The sequence below is a fragment of the Coregonus clupeaformis genome, unplaced genomic scaffold (genome assembly GCF_020615455.1).
Source record: "Coregonus clupeaformis isolate EN_2021a unplaced genomic scaffold, ASM2061545v1 scaf0595, whole genome shotgun sequence".
Classification (NCBI taxonomy): domain Eukaryota; kingdom Metazoa; phylum Chordata; class Actinopteri; order Salmoniformes; family Salmonidae; genus Coregonus; species Coregonus clupeaformis.
Window position 1 is genome coordinate 165,647 of NW_025534050.1, and position 16,169 is coordinate 181,815.

The 16,169-nt window shown below is 42.8% G+C and overlaps 1 protein-coding gene across 1 annotated transcript; it reads left to right on the forward strand.

Annotated features, from left to right (window-relative positions):
* The first annotated feature begins 1,707 nt into the window (after positions 1 to 1,707).
* Positions 1,708 to 15,941, forward strand: LOC123485171 (zinc finger protein OZF-like). The gene is made up of 3 exons (XM_045216071.1): positions 1,708 to 2,241; positions 9,807 to 9,993; positions 13,968 to 15,941. The coding sequence occupies exons 1-3, from the start codon at positions 2,233 to 2,235 to the stop codon at positions 15,296 to 15,298; spliced, it is 1,527 nt and encodes a 508-aa protein (XP_045072006.1). The 5' UTR covers positions 1,708 to 2,232; the 3' UTR covers positions 15,299 to 15,941.
* The last annotated feature ends 228 nt before the right edge of the window (positions 15,942 to 16,169 follow it).

The window sequence follows — 16,169 nt, forward strand, 5'->3', positions numbered from 1 at the left end:
CATGTGGGGGTGGAAGGGAACGAGGCAGTAGATGAACTGGCTAAACAAGCACTTAGTAGTGGGGATGTTGATGTTGATGTTTCAATGAGCAAGGCAGAGGCACAAAGACTGAAATATACAGTGATGGTGCAGAAATGGCAGGAGCAGTGGAATAGAGATATACTAAGGGAAGGCATTTATTTCAAGTACAGAGGAAATTCGGGGACGACGACAGGAAGGGACAGAAGAGAGGAGGCTATTTTTACAAGATTAAGGGTGAGACACAGCCAGTTGAATAAGACATTAAATGTGATAGGAAAGTGTGATTATTGTCAGGAAACAGAGACCGTGGAGCATGTATTGCTGCAGTGTGGGCAGTATCAGGGGGAAAGAGAGGATGAGATCTAGTATGAGGGAGAAGGGGATACAGGAAATTAGTTTAGAGTATATTGAGTAGAACGTCATTAGATATAGTCTCAAATATTTTATATTTTTTAAGAGTAACAGGGCTGGCAGGTAGACTTTAGTTTCTCCCTGTCTCTGGCCCACAGTCCTGTACAGTAGGTGGCGGTAATGCACCATAACGTTGGATGAAAACTGCCGATAAACCCCACTGAAGAAGAAGACTACCTCCTTCCAGCAGTGTGTAGCAGGGAGATTCCTAGATGTGAGAATTGTGCAGGAGGACCTGAGACACAGGAATGTGTAGTATTGATGGAAAAAGTTGTGTGTGTAAACTGTAGGGGTACCCATGGTGCTGGAGATCAGAGGTGTCCGGTGAGAGAAAGACAGGTTGAGGTTGCCAGGATCAGAGTAGTGCAGAAGGTGTCGTATGCTGAGGCAGTGGATAGAGTAGTAGAGGAAGATGGTTCCAGGGTGAGGGATACTGAGAGGATCCATGTGATTAGGCCGAGGTCAACAGAGAGTGATGGGAATAACATGCCATGGTTGTCAACTGTACCACAGGAATAGAACGTAATGCAGTGCCTTAGACCACTGCGCCACTCGGGTTAGTTGGTTTTCCCTCACTAACTTTAAGCATCAGTTGTCAGAGCAGTTTACCGATCACTGCACAGCCAATCTGTAATTAGCCCACCCAACTACCTCATCCCCATATTGTTATTTATTTTAATTATTTGAATCCCATTATCTCTATTTGCACATCACCTTCTGCATATCTGTCATTCCAATGTTAATAATAATAATAATAATTTGCCATTTAGGAGACGCTTTTATCCAAAGCGACTTACGGTCATGCGCGCATACATTCTTTTGGTGTATGGCTGGTCCCGGGGATCGAACCCACTACCTTGGCGTTACAAGCGCCGTGCTCTACCAGCTGAGCTACAGAGGACCAAATTGTATTTATTTAGTACTATGGCCTATTTATTGCCTTTCCTCCATAACTTGTAACGTATATATCGATTTTTCTATTGTGTTATTGACTGAACTTTTTGTTTATCCCATATGTAACTGTGTTGTTGTTGTTTTTATCGCACTGCTTTGCTTTATCTTGGCCAAGTCGCAGTTGTAAATGAGAAGTTGTTCTCAACTGGCTTACCTGATTTAATAAAGGTGAAATAAAAATAAATGAAAATGAATTAATACTACAGAATAGTGGGCAGACACACAGCCACCTCACTAGGTGGCGGCATGCACCTATTACAATTGTTTGCGGATCGCATTATAACAAAGAAGAAGAAGCCCACTTCCTTCAGTCTGCTCTTTTCCGTGAAGCGGAAAAAGTATACAGCCACTGACTACTGCGGAGGTTGCATTGCTTTTAATGCCTCATTGCCACTGCAGAGGTCTGATTGAACGTATATTGGGTTTTACTGTTTCGCTGCACAGATAGCGCTGCTGTAATCAGTCTGGTATTGTATAAGCTACCCTTACTGGGCCTCAGTAAATTATTACTATCTGGACTCTCGATGAGGATGTTGTTCCAAGTGGCTATCGGGTAGAGGTAGAGGTAGACGATAACAGATATCAGGATGCTATGTGAATTGGGTGTTGAACGTTTCATTGACTCTAGTAGATCAGGTAAAATCTTACCCAGGATCTTTCTGAAGTACGATTAGCCTACATTATACGTTTATTTGTCACAACTGAAATCGAGTTTCGATATTTAAAAGGACGTTTGATTGCTCTGGTCTAGTTGTGACAAAGAAAGTAACTAGTGTGGGCTAGCTACAGATTTACTCTTGAGGTTTTTTTTTTTGAAGAAAGGCTGAAGAAAGAATAGCTTCCACGATGGATCAGGTAAGTTTGGTTTACTTTTCTTAACAGTATGCCTACTGTGGTGTATAACATGTCTAGGCCTAGTTTTCATCATCTGGTGGTAATAAACAGTATATTTTGTCCTTCAGCAAAGTAGCCTACTAGCCTATCGCACACAGATTGATACAAGGCAATGCGCAACGAGCAGCTAAAGTCAGAACCATGGAGAAATAGTGAGTCCAAGTCTACACCTTGCAGTAGGGGTGTTGGTAAAATGACCAGGGAAGCCAATCCAGAAAATTAGCCATTTTACAACCTATTTGTTGTGATAATTGCGTTGTTTGTTCTATAACCTGCTAGTTCATATGCCTTGACACAGCCGAGACAAGAAGACAGTGGCAGAATAAATTCAACTACACCTTTTTTTTCAATCATAAAACCAGAGAGGAACATCTGTCTGGTTGAGTATATAAAACATGTTGCATGTAACAAACAGTTACGTGACCTACAGAATGGTCAAGCAAGTTAATGTTTTCGGGCCTACTAAACAACTTGATTTAGAATTACTGTAAGCAGCAAAGAAAATAATACTAATAATATGCCATTTAGCAGACGCTTTTATCCAAAGCGACTTAGTCATGTGTGCATACATTTTTACGTATGGGAAAACAGGCGCTGCCTCCACTATTCAAGCACCATTTCAACTTCATCATCTAATCACCTATGCTTAGTCTACAACAGTGACAACTATAATATACCAAAAACCAGGGGTGCAACTTTCACTGGGGACGGGGTGGACATGTGCCCCGAACTTTCTTATATTGCATCACCCCCCAGTTTTATCATTGGAATGAGATACAAAACGAGGCAACGGTGTGCTTTAGGACCATGCAGAAGCCTCCCGAGCGGTCGGGTAGGCTGTTTGGAGTGTTTATCCAACTGGAATAAACAATTCAATAATTAAGGCCCCCCAATTCTAAAACCAAATTTGCGCCCCTGCCAAAAACGATTTAGTCTGATCAACCTAAGCTAAATATGTGTATCCATGGTACTGATTTCTGTGTGCGTGCAAGTAGAAAAATAACATGTTGACTCACCCAACTTGTAGAGAAATGTAAATTCCGTCCTCCTCTGTCATACAGTACACGCTTTTTTTTTTTTTTTTTGGCCTAGGCTACCTGGCTAAGATGCTTGCACGCTAGCCTAGTGTTATGATGATTTGTGATACAAAATTCCTGAATGTATGGAGAAATCATAAGCTGTATGTGGACAGAGAACAAGGATAAGCCATGTGTTATGTCGGTCACAAGGGAGTACTCGAAGGTCAGTGTGCCAAGATAGATTGGGGGGCCACTGTTGCTAATCTTAGGATTGGTGCGTGATGGATTGGCCTGGCTAGGGTGCCACCGGACAACAAGGAGAGGAATGATATGTAGGAAGTGAGTGGCAGTTAGTAATAGTTAGCAACTGGGTACGATAAAAGTTGGTTGGAAGGGCATTATATAAGTTGAAAGATGTGGTAAGGAAGTCAGTCATATGATGAGGCAAAGCATATTCCTCTTATTATGTGATCCAGTACTGAAATAAATGTAAATCAAACTTCCATCTGTGTCAACTGCTCTCTTACATCCTGAACTTCTCAATACCAGAAACTCATCATAACACCTAGTAACTTCCATTCATGGCCAACGATGCACCAGGCCATCTAGTTAATGGCCCCTTTTCAAATTATTACTCTTTTTGAGAAGTAACTGTGAGATGCTCATCCCCCCCCCAAAAAAATGTGGACAATTATTATTTTATATTTGGTTTTAGATTCCATTATATTCTATTCGTTAGTCTTCAGTATTTTCTGCGACTACTTCGCTAAAAGTATTGCGTCTGATTAAAACGGCACTATAGTTTCCATAAAGTGATCATTTGAATAAGTTTGTAGGTGCAACAGTTTTTATTTCTGTCCATTTAAGAACCAACAATGTGCTACCTTTTTGTAACATTTCTGACAATGCTAACTTAATTTCAGCCAAATCTGAGTTCTATCTAACCTGGTCAGCAACTTGGATGCTTGGCAACAATACAACTGCTCTTAGCTAACGTTAGCTTGCTTGTCCAATGTCCAGCAGCTAGCCTCTTTAGCTAGCTAACACCAGTCAGCTGAAAGTAGCTAGCTAACAAACAGGCAAAGAATGGTAGCTAGCTGTAATTGTTCATGGAAGGTTTGTTACACAAATAACTTCTGCCATTAGCTAGTTAGAACCAGACAACATCGACACAGAAGCTAGCTAATGATAGCTAGTTAACGTCCAAATGCCGGTCGTACATTTTTGTTCAAAACATAGCTACATTAGTTCAAAAACCAAATTGTCATGCTGCTACCTTACAATGCATGCAATGCAATGGACTTTTGCAACACTAGCTAGCTATCTACTCCATAGAACAAGCTATGCTAAGAGCTAGCTACAGTTGAAGTCAGAAGTTTACATACACTTTAGCCAAATACATTTAAACTCAGTTTTTCACAATTCCTTACATTTAATCCTAGTAAAAATGCCCTGTTTTAGGTCAGTTAGGATCACCACTTTATTTTAAGAATGTGAAATTTCAGAATAATAGTAGAGAGAATGATTTAGTTCAGCTTTTATTTTTTTCAGCACATTCCCAGTGGGTCAGAAGTTTACATACACTCAATTTTGGCCCATTCCTCTTGGCAGAGCTGGTGTAACTGAGTCAGGTTTGTAGGCCTTCTTGCTCGCACACGCTTTTTCAGTTCTGCCCACAAATACCTTCTATACACTCCAATAGTTCTACACACTCCAATACCTTGACTTTGTTGTCCTTAAGCCATTTTGCCACAACTTTGAAAGTATGCTTGGCGTCATTGTCCATTTGGAAGACCCATTTGCGACCAAGCTTTAACTTCCTGACTGATGTTTTTAGATGTTGCTTCAATATATCCACATATTTTTCCTTCCTCATGATGCCATCTATTTTTTGAAGTGCACCGGTCCCTCCTGCAGCAAAGCACCCCCACAGCATGATGCTGCCATGGGGTTCTTCGGCTTGCAAGCTTTCCCTTTTTTCCTCCAAACATAACAATGGTCATTATGGCCAAACAGTTCTATTTTTGTTTCATCAGACCAGAGGACATTTCTCCAGAAAGTACGATCTTTGTCCCCATGTGCAGTTGCAAACCGTAGTCTGTTTTTTTTATGGCAGTTTTGGAGCAGTGGCTTCTTCCTTGCTGAGCAGCCTTTCAGGTTATGTCGATATAGAACTTGTTTTACTGTGGATATAGTTACTTTTGTACCTGTTTCCTCCAGCATCTTCACAAGGTCCTTTGCTATTGTTCTGGGATTGATTTGCACTTTTCGACCAAAGTACGTTCATCTCTAGGAGACAGAACGCGTCTCCTTCCTGAGCGGTATGATGGCTGCGTGGTCCCATGGTGTCTATACTTGTGTACTATTGTTTGTACAGATGAACGTTGTACCTTCAGGCATTTGGAAATTGCTCCCAAGGATGACCCAGACTTGTGGAGGTGTACAATGTTTTTTTCTGAGGTCTAGGCTGATTTCTTTTAATTTTCCCATGATGTCAAGCAAAGAGGCACTGAGTTTGAAGGTAGGCATTGAAATACATCCACAGGTACACCTCCAATTGACTCAAATGATGTCAATTAGCCTATCAGAAGCTTCTAAAGCCATGATATCATTTTCTGGAAATTTCCAAGCTGTTTAACGGCACAGTCAACTTGGTGTATGTAAACTTCTGACCCACTGGAATCGTGATACAGTGAATTATAAGTTAAATAATCTGTCATGCACAAAGTAGATTTCTTAACTGACTTGCCAAACTATAGTTTGTTAACAAGAACTTTGGAGTGGTTGAAAAACTAGTTTTAATGACTCCAACCTAAATGTATGTAAACTTCCGACTTCAACTGTATATTTCACTGTCAGACAGGACACAACTCAAACTGTATCTGAGAAAACAAATACACATGTAAACAGCACGTTGTGCAGTGAACAAATCCATGTTGTCTAGCATCAGGACAAACTCACCAGTTTCAAAAATCCAGAATAAATTCAAGTATGCGCCTTCTCCTGTCTTCTTTACATTTTAATCCAAATCTATTTAGATCAACAGTGCCAAACTAACAATTCTGCCAATTGACCGGCTTGATTGTTTTTACAGCTTTGATCTGGATGCTGGACTAGCCCATATTTTGGATATTTGTTAAATATTTTATCTCAATCACATGTATTGCTAAAACAATGGTTTAAGAAAATACAGGCAGGCACCACATTACACAAGACAAAACCGCTCGGTCAATTAATTATGATGGTCTTGTAAGGATAAAAGCAAAGCTTGCTTTCATATACACTGAACAAAAATATAAACGCATCATGTAAAGTGTTGGTTTCATGAGCTGAAATAAAAAATTCCAGAAATGTTCCATACGCACAAAAAGCTTATCTCTCAAATGTTTTGCACAAATTTGATTACATCCCTGTTAGTGAGCATTTCTCCATTGCAAGATAATCCATCCAACCACATTGGGCTCGGAACAATAGAAGGTGAATCTAAAATGTGCAGTTTTGTCACACAACATATTGCCACGTCTCCAAGTTTTGAGGGAGCGTGCATTTGGCATGCTGACTGCAAGAACATCCACCGCAGCTGTTGGCAGAGAATTGATTGTTCATTTCTCTACCATATGCCGCCTCCAACGTCGATTTAGAGAATTTGGCAGTACGTCCAATCAGGCCTCACAATTGCAGACCATGTATATGGTATCGTGTGGGCGAGCGGTTTGCTGATGATAACATAGTGAACAGAGTGCCCCATGGTGGGGTTATGGTATGGGCAGGCCTAAGCTATGGACAATGAACACCATTGCATTTTATCGATTGGCAATTTGAATGCACAAAAATACTGCAAGATCTTGAGGCCCATATTGTTTTATGGTAGCTGTAACCAACAGATGCATATCTGTATTCCCAGTCATGTGAAATCCATAGATTAGGGCCTAATGAAGTTATTTCAATTGAATGATTTCTTCATATGAAGTAAAAACTTTGAAATTGTTGCATGTTGCGTTTTTATATTTTTGTTCAGTATAATTTAAAATAAAAGCTTGAAAAGGTAGTGGAATGGGATTAGTGTGGTGTGTGTGAAGGATCATTGTATGCATTAAAAATCCCAGTGTAGGAGCACCTCCTCTAAGAGTCTGAATTGGGCTTTTTGAGAATGCTTGACTCATAAGCAACCTGCATAAACATTGTTTAAAGTACAATAGACCAACATAGCTACTGTAGGAGCATGGGTGGAGTAGGGATTGTGGTGCTCATGGGAATGTCCTTTTTCAGTTTCAGACCAATGCCTACTTTTCACTTAAAACAGTTTTACTATAAAATAGATGTCTTGACTGTGATAAGGGCACAGGAATATGTGTCTACTAAATTGCATAGCGACTGTAAATTATGCTACATTAAAGGCAGACTCAGCTAAATGACGCCACAAGTAGCACTGCAGATATTGCAATGAGTGAAATGCAAGACTTCGCTCTCACTCAGCCACACACAGTATCTGCACATATGAAAGGGTACGCTTCACGCTGTTCCAGGATGCTAGCCATGGGACCAAAACAGTGGAGAAGTTTAGCCTCGCGCTTCAACGTTCTTGGTTATTGCGTAAATTAACCCACTATGCTATTTACTTTGTGCATCTAGCCTACGTCATATTGCTGAGTCTACCTTTAAACTCAGAATATGCTATTCTGTTCTTTGGAATGTTTTTTGTGCTTAAATATTTATTAGACTGTTTAAAATGTAGACAAATTGCGTCATTGTTGGATTCTTCTTGGATAGGCCTTCCTCAAATCCCGGCAGTGTGTTAACTTAATTTAAAATATTTTACTTAATAAATAACCTAGTATGTGAAGACCCTGGTCTTACCCCAACCATCAGTGCAGCCACCAGTCCCAGGGGGGCCCTCAAGGAGGTATCGTGACAGACAGTTGTAGGGTACATTGCTTTATCAAATAAGCAACAACCGCCTACACCAATTCCAGAGTTGAATTTAATCATCTCAATTTGACGTATTTTAAAGTGTTAAATAATGTTATGGTGTTAAATAATGTTTTATAGTGTTCTATAATGGTAGGCCTACATTAAAGTTGATTTTTTTATCTGCAGGAACAGTTGCACCAATGGTCCTCACACTAGCTCCACTTCTGCCTAGATACTATGTTATCGAATCCCTCATTATCTTTCCTTCCTCCCAAAATGTGCACTTCTCTTCACTGGTTTGAAAGGAAATGACTGGTATAAAACATATGATGGACTCTCCCACTAGCCCATGACTTTTCTGTTAGTTTTGATTTTCACAAGTATGTGGTACATTTTCACAACTCCAAGCACAAAAATAGGTTTCAAAACCCTTAGGCCATTTTCAATTGATTACTTTTGAAAATATTTTCCTGTCATTAGTGGGTAAGAGCGTTGTGCCAGTAACCGAAAGGTCGCTGGTTCTAATCCACGAGCCGACTAGGTGAAAAATCTGTCGATGTGCCCTTAAGCAAGGCACTTAACCCTAATTGCTCCTGTAAGTCGCTCTGGATAAGAGCGTCTGCTAAATGACTAAAATGTAAATGTAAATGTCATTTGTTAAATATAAAATAAATAAATATGCCATTTAGCAGACGCTTTTATCCAAAGCGACTTACAGTCATGCGTGCATACATTTTTATGTATGGGTGGTCCCGGGGATCAAACCCACTACCTTGGCGTTACAAGCGCTGTGCTCTACCAGCTGAGCTACAGAGGACCACATTTGTTAGCAATACATTTAACTATAATTTCATCAAACTGTTAAACTGAACTACGAAGACAAAATTGTATAGTGTCTAGTTTACGTACAGTTTGAAAACTGTATGAATTGACATTAAATGAATTTAGGTTGGAAGGTAAAACCAAATAATTTATGGATATGGCTGTAAAAACTACATTATCCTTCTTCAGCCAGTGTGCTTCTATACAGTAGGGCAAAGTGGGTCACTGTGCTACCATTTGAAATGATGGTGTAGTATACAATGCACTGCTGAAATACTTGGGTGGTAAATTACAGTTTATTCCACTCATTATCTGAATATTGTTATACTGTGAGCTGATTTTAAATGATGATGCTGTTACAGTAACAAGTCACATAGAAAAGTGGATCTTGAGTAATGTTGCATGGAGCAGAAATTGCACCAGGCTACACCAATACCTTTTTCCAGTAGGCTCATGTAGTGTATAAGGATACTGAAACTATAACTGACATTTTTCTCAACATGATCCAATAGTGGGATAATGAGTAGCAGTAGTTCAGGTGTTTACGTTTTTCCTCACTGGTTATTTGAACAAATCACGATTTCGCAGGTGTTAGCATCTTTCAAAAAGTGATTTGATAAAAACTGTACATTTCTGGAAAGTAGTGAACGATTGCACACTTCAAGAGAAAGGACATATTTTAAGGATGCACCCAATCAATCAGAGATTTAGAAGACAGTAATTAAATGTTTGGTCTAATAATATTCTATGTACAATACTTCCTGTGGTCACCAGGACAGAGCTAGCCCACCCCCCTCCACCCTGCTGGAGTCCCCTGGTCACAACTCTCCTGGTAGAGCCTTACTGCTGGGTCTGAAGAGGGTGTCTGTGTGGCTGGTCGACTGCAGGAAAACACCAGGGCAGAGTGGAACTGTAAGAGAAGGACACGAGGAGGAGAGAGATGGAGATTTGATTTCATCAAGTAAGAACAATGGGGTGTGTGGATTAGACTACAATCTGCTTCTGAAACTTCTGTTAATTGATTTATAAACAGTAAAACACTCAATGGCCAGTTAATTGTCGATCCAATTTTGTGAATGGAGGGGGGTGTACCTAATCAACTGGCCACTGAGTGTACAGTGAGGGAAAAAACTATTTGATCCCCTGCTGATTTTGTTCTTTTGCCCACTGACAAAGAAATGATCAGTCTATAATTTTAATGGTAGGTTTATTTGAACAGTGAGAGACAGAATAACAACAACAAAAAATTCAGAAAAACGCATGTCAAAAATGTTATAAAATGATTTGCATTTTAATGAGGGAAATAAGTATTTGACCCCTCAGCAAAACATGACTTAGTACTTGGTGGCAAAACCCTTGTTGGCAATCACAGAGGTCAGACGTTTCTTGTAGTTGGCCACCAGGTTTGAACACATCTCAGAAAGGAATTTTGTTCCACTCCTCTTTGCAGATCTTCTCCAAGTCATTAAGGTTTCGAGGCTGATGTTTGGCAACTCGAACCTTCAGCTCCCTCCACAGATTTTCTATGGGATTAAGGTCTGGAGACTGGCTAGGCCACTTCAGGACCTTAATGTGCTTCTTCTTGAGCCACTCCTTTGTTGCCTTGGCCGTGTGTTTTGGGTCATTGACATGCTGGAATGTTGTTCTGTCCCCTTAGCAGAAAAACACCCCCAAAGCATAATGTTTTCACCTTCATGTTTGACGGTGGGGATGGTGTTCTTGGGGTCATAGGCAGCATTCCTCCTCCGCCAAACAAGTTGAGTTGATGCCAAAGAGCTCGATTTTGGTCTCATCTGACCACAACACTTTCACCCAGTTCTCCTCTGAATCATTCAGATGTTCATTGGCAAACATCAGACGGCTCTGTATATGTGCTTTTTTGAGCAGGGGGACCTTGCGGGTGCTGCAGGATTTCAGTCCTTCACGGCATAGTGTGTTACCAATTGTTTTCTTGGTGACTATGGTCCCAGCTGCCTTGAGATCATTGACAAGAATCTCCTGTGTAGTTCTGGGCTGATTCCTCACCGTTCTCATGATCATTGCAACTCCACGAGGTGAGATCTTGCATGGAGACCAAGGCTGAGGGAGATTGATAGTTCTTTTGTGTTTCTTCCATTTGCGAATAATCGCACCAACTGTTGTCACCTTCTCATCAAGCTGCTTGGCGATGGTCTTGTAGCCCGTTCCAGCCTTGTGTAGGTCTACAATCTTGTCCCTGACATCCTTGGAGAGCTCTTTGGTCTTGGACATGGTGGAGAGTTTGGAATCTGATTGATTGATTGCTTCTGTGGACAGGTTGTCTTTTATACAGGTAACAAACTGAGATTAGGAGCACTCCCTTTAAGAGTGTGCTCCTAATCTCAGCTCGTTACCTGTATAAAAGACACCTGGGAGCCAGAAATCTTTCTGATTGAGAGGGGGTGAAATACTTATAAATTGATTTGCATTTTAATGAGAGAAATAACATTTTTGACATGTGTTTTTCTGGATTTTTTTGTTGTTATTCTGTCTCTCACTGTTCAAGTAAACCTACCATTTTAAAATTATAGACTGATCATTTCTTTGTCAGTGGGCAAACGTACAAAATCAGCAGGGGATCAAATACTTTTTTCCCTCACTGTATGTGTCACGATCGTCGAAGGAGGAGGACCAAGGCGCAGCGTGGAATGCAAACATATTTTATTTAAAAAGTATCACACGAACAAAACAACAAATGATAACGTGACGTCCTCGGTCTAACACAAACCAACACGGAACAAGATCCCACAAAGAACAGATGAAAACAGCCTACCTAAGTATGGCTCCCAGTCAGAGACAACGAGTAACAGCTGCCTCTGATTGGGAACCAACCTGCCCAACATAGATCTATACGATCTAGAACAGAAACCAAAACATAGAAAACACAACATATAAGCTACACAGTGAAAACTAAACATAGAAAATCCACACCCTGTCTCAACATTTCAGAGTCCCCAGAGCCAGGGCGTGACAGTACCCCCCCCCCAAAGGCGCGGACTGCGACCGCGCCTAAACATAAACTAAACAGGGGAGGGCTGGGTGGGCATTCCTCCTCGGAGGCGGCTCCGGGCTTGACCACCACCCTCCAATAATCCCCCCGTAGCGCCCCTGGTCCGGTCTGGCCCCGCTGGCTGGAGCTGGACTGGACATCGTAGGAGCGGATTGCTTAGGCTCCGGTGTGGAGCAGCTGACCGGTACCTGACCAGGCACCGGTGACCCAGGCACTGGTTGTGCCGGACTGACGACGTGCAACCCCGTCTTGGTGCGTGGAGCAGGAACTGGCCGGACCGGGCTGACGATGCGCACCCCTGGCTTAGTGCGTGGAGCAGGAACGGGCCGGACCGGGCTGACGATGCGCACCCCTTGCTTGGTGCGGGGAGCAGGAACAGGCCGGGCCGGGCTGGCGACGCGCACCATTGGCTTGGTGCGAGAGGCAGGAACAGGCCGGGCCGGGCTGGCGACGCGCACCATTAGCTTGGTGTGGGGAGCAGGAACAGGCCGGGCCGGGCTGGCGACACGCACCATTGGCTTGGTGCGGGGAGCAGGAACAGGCCGGGCCGGGCTGGCAACGCGCACCATTGGCTTTGTGCGGGGAGCAGGAATAGGCTGGGCCGGGCTGGCAACGCGCACCATTAGCTTGGTGCGGGGAGCAGGAACAGGCCGGGCCGGGCTGGCAACGCGCACCATTGGCTTGGTGCGGCGAGCAGGAACAGGCCGGGCCGGGCTGGCAACGCGCACCATTAGCTTGGTGCGGCGAGCAGGAACAGGCCGGGCCGGGCTGGCAACGCGCACCATTGGTTTGGTGTGGGGAGCAGGAACAGGCCGGGCCAGGCTGGCAACGCGCACCATTGGTTTGGTGCGGGGCACAGGCCGGGCCGGGCTGGCGACGCGCACCGTAGGCTTGGTGCGAGGGACAGGAACGGGCCGGACCGGACTGGCAATACACCTCAGTACCTCTCGCCGTGCCTCTACATCTTCCTTCCCTTTTCTCACCAATGGCTCCCGTAACCCGGTGGCCTTCTCTCTTTGTCCACGAACTCGCCCCTTCTCTGCCTCCAGCAGCCCCATCGTCCATGCCATGTGCCCCCCTAAACATTTTTTTGGGTGCCTCTCGCCTGTCCGACCACGGCCCGATTGGCACCGCTTCTCCTCTCCTGCCTGGGTCTCCCCCTTCATAGCCCTCCGGCAACGGACGGCCTCCTCCTCCGTAATCTGCCCCCAACCGAGGAGGACATCTACTAATGTTACCTCCTGCGTGCGCTCCTGGACACGCTGCTTGGTCCTGGTGTGGTGGGATCTTCTGTCACGATCGTCGAAGGAGGAGGACCAAGGCGCAGCGTGGAATGCAAACATATTTTTTTTTATAAAGTATCACACGAACAAAACAACAAACGATAACGTGACGTCCTTGGTCTAACACAAACGAACACGGAACAAGATCCCACAAAGAACAGATGAAAACAGCCTACCTAAGTATGGCTCCCAATCAGAGACAACGAGCAACAGCTGCCTCTGATTGGGAACCACCCTGCCCAACATAGATCTATACGATCTAGAACAGAAACCAAAACATAGAAAACACAACATAGAAGCTACACAGTGAAAACTAAACATAGAAAATCCACACCCTGGCTCAACATTTCAGAGTCCCCAGAGCCAGGGCGTGACAGTATGATGATAAGGGCGGCAGGTAATCTAGTGGTTAAGAGCGTTGGGCCACAAATTAAAAGGTTGTTGGTTTGGATCTCTGAGCCGTCTAGGTGGAAAAACTTGAGCAAGGTACTTAACCCTAAATGCTCATTTAAGTCGCTCTGGATAAAAGCGTCTGCTAAATAACACATTTATGAACATTGTTATAGTATTTGTTTATGGACCCATATTTCCTAAACCTAGTTATTCAATGTCTTTGTTTCACAGGGGACACTCCAAACCGTCGTTCTCTCAGTGGGAGGGGCTTATCATCTGGGGAGCCTCAACCACATCATGTTGCTGACGAGACAGAGAAGAGTCTCTCCAGATCAGAACATCTCAAGAAACACCAGCAGAGAGGTACAAGGAAGAAACCTCACCACTGGTCCTCTGACTGTGGGAAGAGTTTCCGAAGCCGGAGTGGAATCATTATTCAACAGCGGATTAACAACAGAGAGAAACCGTACTGCTGCTCTCATTGTGGGATGAGTTTCGCTGCCTCTCAAACCTTAAAATTTCATCAGAGAATTCATACAGGGGAGAGGCCTTACCCCTGCGTTGATTGTGGGAAATGCTTTGCTTTAGCTTGCTCCCTGACTATACACCAGCGCATACACACAGGAGAGAAGCCTTATAGCTGTGATCAGTGTGGGAAGAGCTTCAGTCAATCAGGGAGCCTGAATTCACACCTGCGAACACACACTGGAGAGAAACCTTATAGCTGTGATCAGTGTGGGAAGAGCTTTTCTCGATCAGTACATCTGACTAGACACCAGCGCATACATACAGGAGAGAAGCCTTATAGCTGTGATCAGTGTGGGAAAAGCTTTTCTCGATCATTACATCTGACTAGCCACCAGCGCATACACACAGGAGAGAAGCCTTATAGCTGTTATCAGTGTGGGAAGAGCTTCAGTCATTCAGGCCAACTGACTAGACACCAGCGCATACATACAGGAGAGAAGCCTTATAGCTGTGGTCAGTGTGGGAAGAGCTTTTCTCGATCAGTACATCTGACTTGCCACCAGCGCATACACACAGGAGAGAAGCCTTATAGCTGTGGTCAGTGTGGGAAGAGCTTCAGGCATTCAGGGAGCCTGAAATCACATCAGCGAATACACACTGGAGAGAAGCCTTATAGCTGTGATCAGTGTTGGAAGAGCTTCAGTGATTCAGGCCAACTGACTAGACACCTGCAAACACACACAGGAGAGAAGCCTTATAGCTGTCATCAGTGTGGGAAGGGCTTTTCTCGATCAGTACCTCTGACTATACACCTGCGAACACACACTGGAGAGAAGCCTTATCGCTGTGGTCAGTGTGGGAAGAGCTTCAATCAATTTGGGCATCTGAATTCACACCAGCGAACACACACTGGAGAGAAACCTTATAGCTGTGATCAGTGTGGGAAGAGCTTTGCTCAATCAGGCCAGCTGACTATACACCTGCGCATACACACAGGAGAGAAGCCTTATAGCTGTGATCAGTGTGGAAAGGGCTTTGCTCGATCAGGCCAGCTGACTGTACACCAGCGAACACACACTAGAGAGAACCCTTAGATAGGTATATGTGGGAAGAGCTTTGTTAATTTAGGGCCAATGAGAAAATACCAAAAAGCACAAACATGACGTATTTCATATCCCTCCTATCCAGCACTGGTTCCAGATCCCTAAATAAAGGATCAATAGAAAACATCTAGTGAACAGTCATATCCATCTCCCATTCTTAAACAGTTGACTTAGTCTGATCACCATGGTAACGTCTCTGGAACATAATATGCAGCTCTGATCAACGATCATTTCTCCCCTGTGTCTATGTAATATCATACATTGTGATCTAAATGGATAAATGTTATCATAGAAAATGTCATAGTGAACCTGTGTGTGTTGGGGGGGATGTTGATAATTGTATCTTCTTTCATATACTCATGATACTATTATTATTAAATGTCATTATGTAGAATAATGTTTCAACAATAGGTGTATATTCATGTTTTCAATTGATCAATGAATTAAATCCATTATCTTCCAAACAAGAAGTTATCACTTTAATTTGATATTTTTATAATAATTATCTAAATTGATTAAAACTAATCAATGATACATTGGGTAATAATATCCATGAGGTCAAGGCAAAAACTATGTATGCTGTGTCTTGTAACAGCGGTTAATGTAATAACTTTTAGATTTCTAATGTAATAATAACGGTAAATGTAATAACTTGTTGGTTAATATAAACAATGATAAAATGTTTAATTGTTATAGTAATAACTTTTTACACATAATTTAATAAGTTACGTTATCAGGTAACAACGTTTTTGATGAATAACGTAATAACTTCAACCGATCATGTAATTACACCTAAATAATTTTTTCCCCCAATGTACCTAGTCCATAATGTTGAGGCCTATGGGATTTCCGTTGAAGAGGT